This window comes from Eleutherodactylus coqui, chromosome 5, assembly GCF_035609145.1.
Source record: "Eleutherodactylus coqui strain aEleCoq1 chromosome 5, aEleCoq1.hap1, whole genome shotgun sequence".
In the NCBI taxonomy this organism is placed as follows: domain Eukaryota; kingdom Metazoa; phylum Chordata; class Amphibia; order Anura; family Eleutherodactylidae; genus Eleutherodactylus; species Eleutherodactylus coqui.
The window spans coordinates 220,948,653-220,965,700 of record NC_089841.1 but is presented as its reverse complement, the minus strand read 5'-3'; the positions used below and the strand labels follow the sequence as shown (position 1 = coordinate 220,965,700).

General features: G+C 39.0%; 1 protein-coding gene across 8 annotated transcripts in view; it reads left to right on the top strand.

Annotated features, from left to right (window-relative positions):
• The window catches only part of PTPRD (protein tyrosine phosphatase receptor type D), a 348,154-nt gene extending 333,396 nt beyond the window's left edge, over nucleotides 1–14,758 (top strand). For all 8 annotated transcript variants that reach the window (XM_066604263.1, XM_066604260.1, XM_066604264.1 and 5 more), the window contains 5 exons: nucleotides 2,164–2,290; nucleotides 3,030–3,155; nucleotides 6,486–6,640; nucleotides 8,595–8,730; nucleotides 11,077–14,758. In XM_066604263.1, coding sequence (XP_066460360.1) covers nucleotides 2,164–2,290; nucleotides 3,030–3,155; nucleotides 6,486–6,640; nucleotides 8,595–8,730; nucleotides 11,077–11,145 — 613 coding nt within the window. In that variant the 3' untranslated portion in view covers nucleotides 11,146–14,758. The remainder of the gene's footprint in view (nucleotides 1–2,163; nucleotides 2,291–3,029; nucleotides 3,156–6,485; nucleotides 6,641–8,594; nucleotides 8,731–11,076) is intronic.
• The last annotated feature ends 2,290 nt before the right edge of the window (nucleotides 14,759–17,048 follow it).

The following is a 17,048-nucleotide window of genomic DNA, read 5'->3' as shown; positions in this document are numbered from 1 at the left end:
CTTCCAAAATCTCCCATAGAATAAAACCTCTGTTGATTCTCATCCATATAAAAACAGTGTCAAGGCATTTCAGTCCAGTATGTATCACACCTATACTCGTAGGTGTGATTGTTGTAAAAATAATAAGGAATTATAGCAATTATACAGTATAAAACCCAACCAAGGCACTCTTCTCAAGCCACAGTCCTTTATATATTCATGATTTTGGCCTTGGCCTTTATTATATAGAAATTAGGGTTGTACTGGAATATTATAATTGCCATGTACAGGATTTAAGACCAAGAAGGCATCTACTGCTTTTTAAGGAATCCTCACTGATTCCGAGCAACCCATTGCATCTTCCAAGACTCCAAGCTCACCAATGATGAGATTACAAAAATGGGTCCTTTTTTCTATCTTCCCCCTCAAGCAGCGCCACTCTTGTCCTTGTCTGCTATTGTAGTTCATGAGCATCCATTTATAATAGGCCTTAACTACAATCATAGAAAGTTTATAAATAGAGATGAGCGAGTATACTCGCTAAGGCACATTACTCGAGCGAGTAGTGCCTTAGCCGAGTATCTCCCGGCTCGTCTCTAAAGACTTGGGGGCCGGCGGGGAAAAGCGGGGAGGAACGGAGGGGAGATCTCTCTCTCCCCCCTGCTCCCCGCCGCAACTCACCTGTCACCGGCGCCGGCCCCCGAATTTTTAGAGACGAGCGGGGAGATACTCGGCTAAGGCACTACTCGCTCGAGTAATGTGCCTTAGCGAGTATACTCGCTCATCTCTCTTTATAAATTGTTTCTACAAAAAAGTAGACCTTTTTCCCAATCTCGGGGAACCCATCTAGATAGATTCCGACCCTTTCTTCCATAACACATATGCCTATTCTATAATCATGGGGTATATACCGAAATGTCCACCTCTTGTAGACTTTGCTGACATTTGATCTATAACGTTGAATGGAAAATGCGTGAAGTTGCTGCACGGGCCAACATCAAGCTTGACAGCCCTACTGAAGGTTGTGAAATGAATGCAATACACCAAAGCAAAAACGATTTTCTTAATCAAATTGTGCAAATACAAAAGGCTTAGTTTTCTATTTACCATCCTAACATACAATTTTCACTCATGAACGTACACAAGATTTAAGCTTTTAATGCTAATACCAGATAAGTAAACATGAGATTCCTGTTTTACAAATTTGTAACAGAAGACCACTAAAGTTCCCAGAATCCCAAGTCTATGCGTTCGATGAGAGAATGTCTAGTCGCAATAATGTAAAACTTATGCTGGGATATTTTATATTAAAGCGAGATGTAAATAAGTTGGATCTACAAACACACATATTACCATAGAAACAATTTCATGGCCGGGTTGATGACTTTTTCTCTTGATTTTTCTATTCAAAGCCTGATCCAATTATTTTATACATGTTTATGTAAGAATCCTTCTCACTGCTTATCTGTATATTGAAGCAAGTTCATCTGCCCAGCATTCCTCCTGAAATATCAGTATTTTGTACTAATGGGCAGTTCCTGAACCTATCTGGATCTACAAAACCAAACTAAGGTCCCTAAAGAACCCTATGGTGATCTAGGTTTGGTTTAGGACTTCCAGCATTAATAGAGACCCGGACATGCATCTATGTTACAACTGTTCAAACTTTGTTTGATGGGGTATTCCAGCATTTTTTTTTTATAATCCAGGGGACAGATAAAGTTATTAGAAAATTTTAAAAAAATTATACTTTCCTTTTAGAAGTCCTGCAGCAGACTCGCACAGGTCATGTGACCGCTGCACCCAAACACTGGCCTCAACAGTCATGTGACCATGAACAGGACATGAATGTTGAGGCCCGTGATTGGCTGCAGCGGTCATATATACAAGGAGCGCTACAGCAGCTTCCAGGTCTGCATAGTCAGAGAGGTGGTGCTGGAGATGCAGGATTCTTGAAGAGTATGCTTTTTATTCTTGGTAGACTTATAGGTCTATCGATGATAGAGAAAATACTGGAAAACTCCATTAAGTAACCACCTCCACTATATATTAAGCTCTTTATGCTGACCTACAGTATGTTGTATACATAGTTACCAGATGAGAAGTTGGTACATCACATACCTATTGTCTGTTGCAGAATTGTCTTAGATATGGCAGCACTATCTTTTTCTCTCTATTAAACAGGCAGCAAAAGGCCTATATAGCAACACAAGGTCCCTTGGCAGAGACAACAGAAGACTTCTGGAGGATGCTATGGGAACATAACTCAACAATTGTGGTTATGCTAACAAAACTTAGAGAAATGGGCAGAGTAAGTATCTGGTCTTGATATCACCTACTGATGTTTTCTTTTTATGACTGAATGTTATATGTGGTATTCTAAATGGATAGTGGTCTACGCAAGTTCTGGGTATCTTAGACTAGAGTCACATGACCATGACCATGTTGTGCCTGAGAAATTGAGGCACAGCTCACATTGGACAGCACACGGACACATGTCCAGAATATGGCCACATGAATGGGCACTTCAGTGATGGAAGCTGAGTACTTAAAGGGAATCTCTTCATCTACCATGACTACTGTTTCTACATGTCTTAGAACTAATTCACAAGTCTGTATTGTGCAATTAGCTAATGAATGCAATCACTGTGGCGTGATTTTAGACTCAGTTTTCACATGTATATACACTACGTCCACGTGCGAATCCATGGCAAGATAAGCGCCAGAAACGCACTTCCGAGCCGTGGATTTCTACCAAGGCTTTAGTGGCTGAATCTGCACAGAAATTTCTGCGTCGTACTCTGCCACGTCAACCCACCCCAACCGTTAAACAAGTAGTCCTTTGAAGAAATACCAGTATGTTACTCTCATTGTGTATATTATCAATGGGTACAATGCAAATTATGACTGAAATGTTGCTACTTCTAAATAGGCGCTTGTTTTCACACCAACATAGTCACTTGTGGTCATTAAAAATCAAATTGCTCAATTATTTAGTGTTTTTTCCTGAGTTTGATTTTATAGTTCTTTTTTTCCTTTTCTTTTTTTAGGAAAAGTGTCATCAGTACTGGCCCGCCGAACGCTCTGCCAGATATCAGTACTTTGTAGTGGATCCAATGGCAGAATACAACATGCCACAGTATATCCTAAGAGAATTTAAAGTAACAGATGCTCGGGTAAGAGGGCTGTAGACTGCTTCATAAAGAGGAACATTGCTGATTCCTCTACTATGTAACCGAGAACCGTGTTTATTTATATTCATTGCAATAGTGAGTTGGAAAACATTTTCACTTGCTGAAATTACAAATTTCATAACCTTATCCAATGTGTGTCTGTCTACAATGTGTGTAGCTTGTATAGATCATTTAAGCCTTTTATTTAATACAGTTATCTGTAGACAAATCTCATATATGGGGCATTTTATGTCTTTCTAACATGCACATTTTTTGCGCAAGCAAGGCTTATTTATTCCAGTGTAACTTTTTGACTTGTGTAGTTGACAGCGGCGGTGCAGGATCGTGGAGTTTCTCCTAGTTGTCAATGGTGAAGCCTCGCATTACACCCTGTGCCTCCAGCCCCATTGACAGCAATGGGTGAGGCGATGTACAGGCACGCCCAAAAGATAGGACCAGCCGCTATTTGTTTCCTGCAGTGTGGTGCGATATGATGCAGGGAAAAATCGCTCATGTGTATGCCCCCATTCAACACACAAATCTCATGCGATTTTCTCGGCCGTGACGCAGAGAATAAGGTTCTGCTATTACCATATTTTTCACTTTAGGGGAAACAAAAGTGCGTCTAATAAAGTGTGTGTGTGTGTGTGGGGGGGGGGGGAATGTGTCCTTTAAAGCGAAAGTGCCGAAATTCGTCGCATTGCCATTTGTTCGTACGATCGTGCTAACTAAATTCTGGTCGCACAAAAAAAAGAATCACAATCGTGCAAACAAATGTGCGATCCATTACCAATTCTCTCTCCTCCCCACTGTCCCTGGGTGAGTTAAGAATATTTTTTGACTATATATCCCCTTTAACATGGGGGTACGTCTTATAAAGTGCAAAATACGGAATTCATAATGCATAAAAATCCCCCAAATAAGGGTGACATTTCTCTCTTTTCTCCCATAACCTTCCCCCTCCCCCACTTTATATATTAGATGTACCCCTAAGGGCGCCCACCCACTTGCGATTTTTTTTCCTTTGCGTTTTGCATTTTTTCTGAAGAGCAATTAGGATAGAATGTGTTCTTGTCCATTTGCGTTTTTTTTTTCGGTCCGTTGCAATTTTTAACATAGGAACTGTCAGTTGCATATGTGTCCTTATTTTTCTCTTAATGCACCCATGAATGTCAATGGAAATTAACGGAAAAGGCGCGAAAATGCCGCGAAAATCGCACGGAAAACACTGCGTTTTTCACGCACGAAAATCGCAAACGCAAGTGGGTAGGCGCCCTTAATGATGCCATTAAATAAATACAACTTGCCCCACGAAAAACAAGCCCTCATACAACTATATCAATGGAAAAATGAAAAAAAAATGATGGCTCTCAGAATTTAACAATACAAAAATTGGTTGGTCATTAGTGCCTAAAATGGGCCATCATTAAAGGTTAACGGTCTGTGGAACAGTGTAGTTATTTATATTCCCTAACAACCAGCAGAGATCTTGCACATGGTGGGATATTAAAACAGACCACTCCAATATATGTCTTAAGTTTTCACCATACAATGAATATTTTCCTTCCATACAACTGGGTGGGGTCTGAAGAATGCATTGTCTCCCACGGGAAAGGCCAGTCTGAGCGTGGCAGTATATGTTTTATTACTGCAGACTGTTGACTGAAAATACAGCAAAGCCGTAGTCATTCTAGTTCTGATTCCGGCTTTACCCGTGTCATGCTTCATTCTCAGAGCTGTTCCGTCCTTCTGGCACATGGACGAGGGGCTCCATTAACAAGCGTAGTCCAGCTTTTCCTCATTGTCCAGGAATGTCAAATTTATCATACTGAGTAACTTGCTCACTTGATTTTTCTGCCAGCAGCATTTTCTTCACAGCAGTGGGATCTAACCCAACATCCAATCTGTCTGCTATTAAATGTTATAAGATTGCAGTGTGCTATAAACTGAAAACATAATATCCATTTTTCTACCAAAAGGTATTAACAGGCCTTACTAAAGGATACGATTTTCCAGTACATTGAAATCCCTATGTTCTGCTTGACAATGATGCAGGAGCGCCACATAACTCTTCTTTTACTGCTTTTTGTTTTTTATATTGTTTAAAAAATCAAATGCATCTACAAACTGGAGGGCTTTTAATACCCATAGACTGTATGCTTTGACCTGCTTTACAAATGGTTATTAGGATTATTAAACAGATATATAAAAAACTGCTTTTTGCACAAAGCATTCTTGCAGAAGGGTTTATATAAGCTCAAAAAATAAGGAACCACTTAGATTAACCCTTTTATGAACAGGGGCGTAACTATGGGGGATGTGTTTGCACCTGGGCCCAGGAGCTTTGGGGGGCATAAGGTCTCTTTTCTCCATATAGGGAGCCCAGTACTATGAATAAAGCATTATAGTTGGGGGCCCTGTTGCAGACTTTATATTAGGGCCCTGAAGCTTCAAGTTACGCCTCTGGCTGGGCATGTTTTGGATCGTCATGCTCAACGCAAAGTTGCACATTTGGAATGCTGCATTCTAAGTCCTCATTCACATGGGAAATGTAGTATCCGATTCACATTGGATATTGCCGACATGGATCTGACAGTTTAATCTGTGCCAGAAATCCCAGGCCTTCTCTACCGTGTATTTTCATATGGATCTGCTCTCGGATTTAGACCCAGTCGATAGGGCACATTTGCATGCAGCCATCTGATGCAGAGACCGCAGAAACAAGCGACAGGTTAACCCTTTTTTCCAACACAGTATTCCATGCACACAGCAATCCATTCCATATGAACTGTAGCATGGCTTCCCATAGCATTCAATGGAATGCTAAAATGGTGTGGATTTCGATATAGATTTGGGTATAGAATCCACGCTGAAATTATACTATGCAAGCAGGACCTATAAACAGAAATCCGAATGCACAAGAATTGATGTGAGAGTATAATGTAAGATATTCCTCACGTATCAATGTCTAAAGGCCAGTTCACATCTCATTATTATCTATGTCCATGGCTTCCATCGGGTTTTATGTCTAAAAACCCAACAATGGAACTTCTGGACAGAGTCAGAGTGCCAACTACCTTCAGTTCTTGAAATAAGCTGAAACGGAGAACAATAGTTCCCTATTTCAACAGGTTTCTGTGTATTTCTGTCATTTTGTGCCAGAGAGAATAACATTATTAGTTAAATTGTATATTAAGAACAGTACATGGGTACAATGTTACATACAGACAATAGGCCATTTTTGACAGTAGGATGGACAGTTCAACTTTTTGGTGACTTTTTCAGATACTGATCTCCATCTTATTTAACATGCTGTATTACATCTCTGCACAGGATGGCCAATCACGGACAGTAAGACAGTTTCAGTTTACTGACTGGCCGGAACAAGGGGTGCCAAAGTCTGGAGAAGGATTTATTGACTTCATAGGACAAGTACATAAAACAAAAGAACAATTTGGACAGGACGGCCCAATATCTGTGCATTGCAGGTAAATAACCCATTTTCACCCAATAGGTATGGGGCAAATTTCGTATTTAAAAAAGAAATCAGTTCTACAAAAGGTCTTCACCAACAATCAGGTATTCAATTCACAATTTACTGTAACGTAGAGGCCACGAGTGAAGTGAAGGCCAGGAGGTGATCACCAGATAAAATAGTTTGTTATGGAGGGACCCTTAACTCAGTAGTCGTTTTAGGTTGCTATAAAACCCTTTTATATTACGGTAGTGAAATAGCATGTTACTGTTTATATAATGTTTTATATATAATGCCCTTCTGCACCTATTCAGCCATCATTTGCCTGGTCTGGATGGTCCTTAGGATAGCAGCGGATGGAAGGGCATGTTACCACACATGTAGCTCCGCTTTCTCCACGCGCCTGCAATGTTTGCTGTGTTGAAGGTGTATTACAAGGTTCTTCATTTTCAATTGAAAATATTAACACATGTCCAAATCCTGATATTTATCTTTTGTGGCCTACTACCCACTGTACCAGACCTTCTCAATACTTACATTTCTTCATGTTTACTTTGGGTACAGTCAAGTTTTGATATTGATCCTGTTTAGTCAAGAACTATTGACCCTAGTCTATTCGATCTTTGCATCATGAACGTTTCAGATAATGTTATGGCTGTGTACAAGACCCATGTCTTAAAGGGGTATTCCCATTTTGTCTTTTATGCCATATCAACAGGATATGCTATAAAAGCTCCTCTGAGACCCACATCTATCTTGAGTTGTGGCCACCTTTGCCCCAACACAGCTTCCTGCGCAGGCCAGGGTTTGTCAGGACTTGCGGCTTATTTACATGTAATGATTATCACTCTAAATTTGTTCAAATGACTGAAAATGAGCGATAATCGTTACATGTAAACACGGCATTGTTAACTTTTCATTCGAACGATGATTTTAAGGTGAACTTAAAATCCATTGTTCAGCTAGTGAGAGATAAAGTATCTCTCAATAGACTGCAAGCTGTTATCTCCACGGGAGTCAGCAGATAACATTGTCATTTGCTGTCATCCATGAGCAGAACAATGCAGCTTTGTGCACAGCTGGGTGAGTGATCAATCACATGCTGGGCTCTGCAAATAGCTCCTGGAGGCCCTTTTACATCCAAATGAAGATAATAAAGGGGTAATGGCCATTAACACTTTATGCAAATATATTGCAAAATCTTTAAGTCATTTGAAAGATTATCTTTGCGTCTAAATGGGCGTTTACAAAAACAGTTGAGCTGGCTTCACTACACTGTTTTCGTAACTCTCATAGAAATCCCTGGGAGTTACACAAGCAGTGCAGCATGGCAATCTATAGTGTTTCCATAACTCGGGAGCTGGTTGTTTGACTGAGATTGGAACAACCCTTCAATGGCATCTTATGTATACACAACTATGCTCGCAAAATGTAATAGTTAGCTAATCGATATTAAGCCAAGGGTCCTTCCATCCAAAATGGCCTTGCATAACATCGTGCAGATTATGTAAAACTTTTGCTGTTGACAGCTATTATTTGTACAAAGAGAGTACAATTTTCGAAGCTTTTCTTTTGAATTCATCAACACAGTAAATGCCGGATATTCCGCTAAGTAACAGGTGCATCATTAATATGCGTGAATGAAACTGATTGCATGTGGTTTGCACATTAGGGGTACCACACTAGACACAGTTGCCTACACCTTTTGAAGTTAGTAAAGAACAAAGCTTACAGTTTTGTAACTCTGAAATTGTTTTCTAAGCTGTGAGCTAATGATGAAATAGAACCAAAATGTACATAAAGAGCACTCCAAGATACAAAACAGCTTCATTTTCACTTTTTCTATGCTGTGTTTACCAAGTCTCATGAATTTGCCGTTCGCAAATATATGGACCTGGGAATGAAAAACCAAACAAAAGGTTGAAGCGAGTTAGTCCAATGTTGTCATGCTTCTCTTTTTATAACAGTGCTGGAGTCGGAAGAACCGGAGTATTCATTACGTTAAGTATTGTTTTGGAAAGAATGAGATATGAGGGTGTTGTAGATATCTTCCAGACTGTCAAAATGTTGAGAACACAACGGCCTGCTATGGTACAGACAGAGGTGAGTAGAATGAGTAATTAGATGTTCAGCGGTCAATAATAATTGTCCTGGCGGAGTTATGTTCGTGGATGTATCTGATTATAAAAATAATTATTGTGGAAGTGTTATCTGAGTACAGCAGTGTATACAATGCGAAAGCATCATTATCCAGTATTCAAAGTTAATTTATGGCTGTTGCATTGTTGATGTGGACATGGAGATGCAAACTAACACAATACGCAATAGTAATTGTTGTGTCAGAAAAACATTATAAATATAAAACACATTTAAAAAAATGGATCTTTAGTAGAGATGAGCGGGCATACTCGCTAAGGACAATAACTCGATCGAGCATTGTCCTTAGTGAGTATCTCCCCGCTCGAAAGAGAAGGTTTGGCTGCCGGCGCGGGTGAGAGGTGAGTTGCGGCAGTGAGCAGGGGGAAGCGGGGAAGGGGGGGGGGGGGAGAGAGATCTCCCCTCCGTTCCTCCCCGCTCTTCCCTGCCACTCCCCACCCGCAGCCGAATCTTTTCTTCCGAGCGGGCAGGTACTCGCTAAGGGCAATGCTCGATCGAGTAATTGCCCTTAGCGAGTATGCTCGCTCATCTCTAATCTTTAGTTTTCAATCAGTTAATTATTATATATTTACTTCTCTGGTCTGAGAATTGATGATATGCGCCAATGAAATAGCACTATTCTTATAGCTCATGCACGTTGTCCTATTACAGTTCTATGCAAAAGTTGTTTATTTAGTGCTAAGAATGAGATCAGATCTCATCATGGAGATCAAGAAAGCCTTTCCTGATCTCATAGGATAGGATCTAATGTTGTCCTAGGCATTAATTCATATTTGCCAACTTTTGGAAATTCTCTTCACGGTGATTAATGATTATGGTGTCACTTAAGGGCCGCGCTCTTTTTGCAGGCCACACAGAATGTAACGCAATTTACTCTCTCTCTAAACTTGTACACTAGTTCTCTGGCAGATATTACAGTTGCATTGCTCTACTTACTGCTACTTTTCGTCTGGGCATGCAACCTAGTGGGGAGGATGGCCAAGAACTGCTCCACTTTCGATGAATTACTGCGGGGAGATTATCTTGCTCCAAAATGTGATGGTGTATAATGCAAGTAACTTTGCTCCACCTGAAAAGTGTTGTGAGGGATATCCTACACTGCTCCCTACAGCTCCATATGAGCATGCATCTGTTCATTCTACCCACTTATTCGTCTTGCCTTTCCGAATCTTTTTTCAATGATGTGGTGACTTCCTTCTACCGCATTTCTCAGTCATTTATCACTCTTACCCACTCCTGGACGAGCAGCACCAATCAGGTGTTGTGCCAGCTGAGCACTCCTATGTCCTGGTGCACCAAGGTAATGAGATACAGCCCACCCATTGCCTTAGGCCCTGCTTCTGGCCAGTAACTCAATACACAGCCACAAGCATTGGTATGTTCGGCAGCTTTTACCATGTGTTACAGAGGAAATGTTGGTAAGTCACCTCCCAGCAGATTTTTTCAGCTTGCGGAGGACTTGACATCCTGTCCACGAAGTCTCCCATTTTCTGGGAGCCTCTTGGATGTTTTGGAAGAGTTGGCAAACATACAGTAAATATGTCTTTCCTCCGTGGAGCTTTAATACAGTAATGTTCATGAGATGTTATTGTACTCTTATTGCACGTATATAATCCCTAAAGAGAAAGAAATTAATTTTGTGAAAATTATGAAAGGGGTTGTCCCAGGAAAAGACTGTATCCTTTAACCACAGAATAGGAGATAAGTATCTGATCTCTGGGGGTCTGACCACTGGGACCCTCGCCGATCATGGGAATGGGGGGTCCTATTGTCTCAGAATGAATTAGTAGTGAGCCTTTGTGACCACTGCTGCATTTATTCAAACAGGGCATCTGGAAATAGCCAAGTACAAGCACTTGCCTACCTCTGATAGTCCTAGTGAAATGAAGAGTGGTAGTGCAGACGCGTGGCCACTAATCCACTCATTTGAGGACACTAGGAACTCCCATTCTCAGGATTGTTGGGATTCCAGCAGTCAAACCCCAACAAATCATATACTTATCCTGTGGTTAGGGGATAAGATATTTTTATGGGACAACCTCTTTAAGCCATAATAGGAAAACATAATTAAGTTTTGGCAACTCAATATCTGTAGCAGCCGTAAATAATGATGGCACATACATATTGCACCTAAATATATATTGTTAGCACATAGCGCTAGGTTTTCAGTTCTGGCTTGTAAAGAATCAGCTACATTAATACTCATCTTAGACTACAACTGAAAACTGAATGGGTATGAGTTTTGCTTATTAGTGATTTAATCCCCATCATTTTTCCTGTCTCCTTTTCCAGGACCAGTATCAGTTCTGTTACCGAGCAGGGCTTGAATATTTGGGCAGCTTTGATCACTATGCAACGTAGAGGTTTTGGCCCATCCTGGAAAATTCCTACAGGCCCTTCAAGATCCAGAGAGCCTCTTCTGAGCCATAAGGTGTGCTTTGGAAGTATTTCTTAACTTCTAGCTAAAGACCAATCAGAGCAATTGGATAATTATTAAAAAAAAACAAAAAAACACGTAAAAACAATTTTTTTCTGGATGGACCAAGAATACAAAGATAATTAATCTAACCTAAGCAAAATATATAAATCCTGACTGGTGAGACATCTGAAGGATTCATTTCACCAACCAACATGTCTCAAGGAATTACGCTGACAACGAAGGAACAATGTGAAGTCTACAAAGAACCATTATCTTGTCTCAGACTGCATGAGTGTTCAACAATGAATCTTAGGAATACACAGCAGGATGTTTAATACGTCAGCTTCGGGCTCCTAAGACAAATGCAATCTTTTGCAGCGATATCGACCCTTCTCCATCAACGATCACGATAACATGTTAGTGAAACAAATGGGTGGGAAGTGTCTACAGAAAATCAAAGTCATTTATTTAGTTTTCTAGTATTGTAAAGATACTGCTGACCTGTGCTTCATTATTAACTGTGTAAACTTTAATTTTCTTTTCCTTTTTTTTCCCTTTTTTTTTTAACAAAAAAGTTTATAAGGAAGTGAATAAAACATTGCATAACTGTTACTTTTTTCGATCAAGAATTGTATTTTTTTTAATGCAGTAGAACTGTTATATGTAATAATTCTCAATAGAAATAGTCGAACATTGAAACTTTTTGGCACACCTTCGTGCAGCCCTGACATTTAACCATACCATACTTTTTATCATATAGTTCATTTACACTTTTTTGCCATTCTTAAGATATATATCTATTTTTTTGCATCAAAACAAGCTATTTTTTCATCTCGTTTGGAATCAACAGGGAGTTGCAAAGTATAAAGCTGCTGAAGTCTATATAGATATACATACACATATCTATCTGTTCTTCCATGATTGTCATGATTTTAGTGATCAGTGGGAAAATACTTAAAAAAAAAACATGAAAACCATTTCATCAACCGGGAGGTTTGCATTTCCAATGTGTGTAATTTTATTTTAATTTTTTTTTTTTGGCTTTTATCCATAAAGAAATGAGGAATGCACATCAGTGATATCCCAGGTTCACCTCCGAATAGACCCACTCACATTTCCATGTGCTCACATATGTATGTACTTTGTTCCGCCGCCGCTCAATATTTTTAACACTTTAGTGCAATAATGAACCATCTTGTATATTCTACAGGATATGTGCATGCAAGAAATGTCAGTGTTTATCAGAGAGAAATTATTGTATTATACGATGTATGAACAGGTTTTCGAGCAAATTGTATCCAATCATTTAATAGACATGGTATATGATTATGTATGTGATTTGTAAAATACAGTATGTAAAAAAAAATACAAAAAACAGAAATACAAGAAAAAAATAATTCAAATTAAGGGCAAAGCCAAAAATTTCCCCCCCTGTCTTGCTTAACGGAAATAATCTAGTGTCACGGCAGTTTGTAAATGCTGCTTAGTTTTTTTTTTTTTTTCCAATTTTTATCTTGCTTTTGCATTTAGAGTGCCTTATATCTGATGCTTTTAAGCAACATTCTGTTTGACCGTTTCCAGTCTACTTCCCCATAATAGTATTATTTCTATACGTTCAGAAAATACAACTAAAAATTGCTTTTTTTGCGATGTACACAGCTATTTTTTTAACCAATATCATTCTTCAAGAGCTTCGTATTCTTCCAAGGCCTTCTATATTAACAGAAGCATATTATTTTACGGAAACTGCCTATACGTTTTATAACCATTACGAACATCTGCCTCGGTCAACTGTGCCGGCAGCCATTTTATGGACTAGAGCAGCATGGGAAAAAAATCACCAAGAGCTTGTGGAATCGCTAAAACACAATGTGCACAAAGAGGGATACGCAAGCTTGTGGTGAATTTAACGTTGCATTCATAATGTATATACTTGCTGCTAAGGAATCCGAATTCACTTAAGCTTTGTTCAGCCCTCAAAATGGCTGTCTTTCGGTAGAACAGCAACACATGAACATAAACGGGCGTCTGAAGTGAAGATGCGGTTTAAGCGGCACACTCTGGCACTTTATGGACACCAAATCATACCTACCTTGCTTGCCAATTTTAATTAAAAATATCTATTTTATCTCCATCAGCCCAGTCATATAAACAACCGCAAATCATACAATACGGATGAGGAACATTTTAGATTTCTGAACCCCTTTATCTGCCTTGTAGGGAGTTTTTTTCTTCTTCTTTTCACATGTATTCATTTTGGCAGCCATTTTGAATTCAGACTCTTGTGAAGAGTTGTGTCATAGCACTTTTGTATTAATACTAATAATAATGGAAGGCTACCTCTGATTTAAAAATATTTAAAAAATCATAAAAAGAATGTGCTTTTCTTGGGGTATCTTTGCTATTTTCTCATGTAGACCGTATTCTTTATACATGAATTGTTCTAAACTTGTCTGTTAAGTATTTGCATTTATGAACAGAAGTTGTGTTTATCTCTGTTATCGGACATATCATATTTTTATAGGCGCGCATTCTGCAACCAATGTGTTCTAAGTATTTGTTTGCTTCTCTCCACTCATATATTATGTATTTTCAGTTCCAATCAATGATGTGCATTCCACTTTCTGTTATTAATTGTACACAGTACGTTATTAAAGACGCATTTCTATCTGCAAAATACATCGAAGGCAGAAAATGCATTTCTTAAGCATAATTGGTACGGTGCTATTATTTACCTATATCATTAGAGTTGTGTATAATTTTGTAATTAGTTATATTGAAAAAAAAACCATAAACATGATTTGTATAGAACTTCATATTAGCACTGTATTTTTGTCTTATTTTTTCTTTTTTTTCCCTCTCTTTGTCTTTATTTTTTTCATCTTTTTAAATGCATGATAAAAGTATTACAAAACTATGACTTAAAGATGGCCCTTTGGGGAGAATTGCACTTTTTGAAACCTTTGTACTATGCACTGCCCTATTGATTCTACACCCACTGTTATTACTTGAACCCATCTTTAAATAAAAAAACACTACAAATTCTGTTATGAAATTCACATTTGTGTAAATAACACAATACAAACGAAAAAAGACCATTTTACCTTGAAAAAAAGTGCAGATCTATTTTCTCCCTTTGCTCCCGTATTGATGGCAGGCCTTGCTAACACATTTAGTAATATTTTTGCTCTGATGATCCAAAAAAAATTTCAAAAATGTTGATGACTCCACCTTCTACATATGTTTTGTGGCTTTGCCATTCAGGCTGGGAGTGTCTTTACAAGAATAATACAAATTGTTCTTTTCTCACGAATTGGATGCATAGACTGGAAAAAAATTATAAAAAAAATATACTTGTAAAATGGCTTGTTAAAAATACAATTACCTCTACTTAGTAGTACGCGTAAATGTTTTACAAGATGAGAGGCGTGCTTTTTATTTTCTTACTTCGTTACATCGGTGGCGAAAGAAGTCTGTCTGAAAATCAGTCCTTTGCTGACACAAGTTCCATTTGTTACAGATGAATTCTAATAAAAATGTCAGTGTTATGCAGTCCTGGTTATCTTTTCTGCATCTTCTTCCATCACATTGGGGGCAGTCCTGCGCATCATTTATGAAAGCGGCCATTTCAGTCCATCAATGCAGACTTCTGAAATAGGATAGGCTGATTTAATTTACGGCATTGACATAAACAAGGGTGGGGGAAGAGTAGGATCTCATAGCAAACACAAATTAGGTCACTGCTGCTTAATACCACCACACTCAAGCATGTGCAACAGGTGTTCCGGCTATCGCCATCCCAAATGTATAGCCCAAAGCCCAATCAAAGAAAAAGCAACCCAAGAAAAAGCCAGGACATTAAAGGTGTTTTATCATTAGAACCATCCCCCAGTTGGATCCGGTTTATGGTTCCAAAAATATGTTCATTGCATACTCCTTAAGACAGTGGAACAGCCGAGAATTGACGTAGATATTTGGTACAGGAATGGTGCAGTACATATCGTGATGACGTAGAGTGGAACATAGTAAACATGAAATCCAGGCTAAATCTAGTCTGTAACATATAAACCAAATGGCGCATTACTTTTGAGCCTTTTCGTTCTTCATGAAAGACAAGGATCAGATAGAGTAAGAAACCTACCACTAGGTAGGGAATAGTAAGAAAAGAGGGAGAAAAAAGCTAAGATGAACAGAAAGAACAGTATAAAAGTTTAAAATAGAAAACAAGGCTACCTCTCCTGGAGCCCCAGGATGCAGCTGACAGCCAGTGTCAGTGGTGATTCAGTCAAAGGCTGCAGAGTCGCCGTCCGCACTCCTGGCATCAGAGCTCATATCCTGGGTGCCATGATGGCAGGAGTTTAGGGACTTGGTGCTGTTGGCTCTGATTGGCCGCCGTGGTCACATGCTTCTGCATGGCCGTCTATCAGGGAGTCCCCGCCGATACTGGTGGTGGATGTGAGCTGCATCCTGGGGCTCCAGTAGAGGTGAGTATACCCTTGTTTTTAGTTTAGGCATGGCCCAACTGGGAGACTGGGTTTTGCGCTAATGATAATACCCCTTTAATGCATACATACAATAAATTGCCTAAATTAAAACATTCTTAAATAAACAGTTTTTTATTGATGTATTCTTAAACTATAGGGCACTCAATTTCCTCGCTAAGCTGAGTGAAGACACTAGTCATACGGTAGCTATAGGTAATTTCCTCAATGTTGCTTTAGCAGATATTAACGCAGCAGCTGTGTCATCAGTAATAATGGGGGCAACAAGGAAATACGAAAATCATTTTAACAAGCAAGAAGCCATAAACGCCAGCTAAGGAGGCCACTGATCATTAGACATATATACCCCCATTCCCTCAACATGTTTTGCCAGAATCTAGCATTATCTGGGAAAATGGAGCAGAATTGTCCCTGGCCAAGTCCTGGCAAAACATGGGGGGGGGGGGGGGTCTATAATATAAACTCTACCATTGAACCAGTACCCTGAATTTCTACTAATGACCGTTACAGTTCATGCAATTAGTTGAGTTGTGTGTGCACAGCCTTTACGGTGTTTCTCTAGGGCACCTTAATAAAGAAGGCATTCCCTGCTAAAAGCTAAGCTTCTAGGGGAAATATCTCTCATATGGCATTTTTAATAATACATTCAACCATTTTTTTTTGTTTTGATTCTAGATTAGTCTGCTAGAAAATCCAATATGTACCCTCACAGAGAATCAGAGACTTACCAAAGGCAAAGTAGGGCCCCGTATACTTTTATCATTGCCATATATAATAGTGCAATATGAAGTCATGATGTGAGCATTTTGGGATCTGTGAACTTCTTATATAATTTTTAATCATATATTGATTATCCATTCAGTTGCATCCAACCTTCGGTCACTATCATATACACCAATAATATTCATACTGTTTGTGACACACATTTCTCCAACTGTGCTAATGGCAGCATAAGGTAGCAAAAAAAAAAAGTTGAGGATGAGAATACTTGTCACCACTCCTTTCAATCAATGTTGATACTCATGTTGTTCTAATGAGAACTCTCCAACATGCTCTAACACTATCTTGATGCAGCCATGCCAAGGATGCACTTTATGTAACTACCTTGTAGATGTTAGGTGGTTGCTATAAGTTCTGCAATACTTTTGAACCATTTCATACTAAAAAGCACACTTGCAACCTGGCTTACGGTAAGCATACTGAACTCCACCTACTGATGTTTAATATAACTAGATTGACTCGATGTTTGCTATTTGAACATAAAATGTTTAGAAAAAATGGTTGTAAATGTTTTAATTGGCAAGGATTTCAGGATAACTATACTTTCAACATACCAACTTCCA